The following is a 1,776-nucleotide window of genomic DNA, read 5'->3' as shown; positions in this document are numbered from 1 at the left end:
CCAAGTCTGAGTCCCAGGCCTTTCCACTAGCAACCGTCAGAAGCCTGCTACAAGTTGCCTCTTGAAGTGGGAGAGTCTCCACTGCTGCTGAAGTCAAAGCCAGCCTTGCAGCCCTGTCAACAATCTCATTGCCCCTGATGCGCATTTGAGATGGTATCCAGTGTAGGCGACATACCCAATTCTCCTGGAGAAGTTGACTGAGCAGGGTCTGGATCTCATAGAGGAGATGTCTCACTGACTGTGCCTTGGGGGACACAATAAGGTGCAATGCTGCCAGACAGTCTGTATAAATGACCACCTTCTGGGGTTGGAGATGTGCCTTGATGAAGGCCAAGGCCTTGAAGAGGGCGAAAAGTTCCAACGTGACACTTTCAAGAAGTGCAGCCAAGCGCCATGTTTGGCGGAGGGAAAGGTCCACTAAGCATATTGCCACGGCAGATGCTGCGGGTTTTGTGGTGTGTGAACCGTCAGTAAATACTTCAAAGTATCCCGCATACACCGTGTCAGACACCTCCCTGTACAATGCTGGTGCTAGATGTCCATCTTGAGATTTGTCAAAAGTCTCCGACAGGCAGAATGATACAAGAGGTGAGAGGTCCCTCCAAGGCGGTGTTGGAGGCACCGAGGGGAGAGGCTGACAGTGTGGTGGTGCCAGCGAGAGGGACCTGCACGCCCAGAAAGCCCTAATCAAGAGTGGCTGACGGGACCTCACAGGCCAAGCAGGATGTGACAAAATGACACCCGCCTCCTCGAAGAGCACTGGCAGAGGGTGGTGGCGGGAGGAGTGTTGTATGGCCTGGTAGCGGCGACAAACGAGCTTCGACCTGGTGACATGTAGAAGAGGGACACCACTCTCCGCCTGCAAGGACAGCACGGGGGAAGAACAAAATGCTCCCAGGGCAATGCGAAGGGCGGCGATTTGTATTGGGTCAAGTTTTCGCAACTGAGCGGAAGATGCTGAACCATAAACTGAGCACCCGTAGTTGATCTTTCCCAAGATGGCAGTGCGGTAGTAGCCTAAAAGAAGGTCACGGTTGGCACCCCATTTATACCCTGCTATGCCGTTCATGACATCTAGCCTCTTGGCGCAGGATGTTCGAAGGTATTCTATGTGGTGACACCATGTAAGGATTGGCCCATCCAGACGAAGTCCCAAGAAGGTGTGAGTACGGACTACAGGAGGAGATTCAGTGCCTATCCTGACCACCGGCTGAGATGGCATGCGGCGCAAGGTGAAGGCCGTCATGGCACACTTTGACACACCGATCTCCAGATCCCATTGGTGAACCCAGTCCTCTAGAGTTGAGACAGCCGCCTGAAGTCTCCCCTGTGCACCTTCCATGGTGGTGTCCCTGCTGATGATAGTCACGTCATCTGCATAAACCACTGTGGAGACATCCAGTTGATTGGGCAGGTCTGACATCAAAACATTGAAAAGCAAGGGGCTGAGAACTGAGCCTTGGGGCACCCCCCTACGAATGGGACGAGGAGAGGAAATGGCCCCACCAACAGATACGACATAGCTCCTGCTTTCAAGATAGTTGACAAACCCACGTCAACACTGAACCAGAAACCCCAAGGCGGTAGAGCTTATACAGGATGCCAGTATGTGGCGACGAGTCAAAGGCCCCCTTCATGTCCACGAAAAGGGCCAGCATATATAGCCCCTTGCGGTATGTGTCGTGGATCAGGTATTCCAGCTGGCAGAGTATGTCCAACGTGCCCCGGCATAGGCGAAAACCACACTGTTCCTCTTTAAGAAGGGATCTAGATTCT

General features: G+C 53.3%; 1 protein-coding gene across 1 annotated transcript in view; it reads right to left on the bottom strand.

The window, feature by feature from the left end:
• The window catches only part of LOC145409046 (uncharacterized), a 1,824-nt gene extending 401 nt beyond the window's left edge, over positions 1-1,423 (bottom strand). The window contains exon 1 of the mRNA XM_080279604.1: positions 1-1,423. This exon is cut by the window's left edge and continues 401 nt beyond it. Coding sequence (XP_080135730.1) covers positions 1-1,423 — 1,423 coding nt within the window.
• Between the last annotated feature and the right edge of the window lie 353 nt (positions 1,424-1,776).

The sequence above is a fragment of the Coenobita brevimanus genome, chromosome 79 (assembly GCF_032717465.1).
Source record: "Coenobita brevimanus isolate Jiangsu-jjx chromosome 79, ASM3271746v2, whole genome shotgun sequence".
Taxonomy (NCBI): Eukaryota; Metazoa; Arthropoda; class Malacostraca; order Decapoda; family Coenobitidae; genus Coenobita; species Coenobita brevimanus.
The sequence above is the reverse complement of the archived record's forward strand: the minus strand, read 5'-3'. Positions and strand labels throughout refer to the sequence as shown.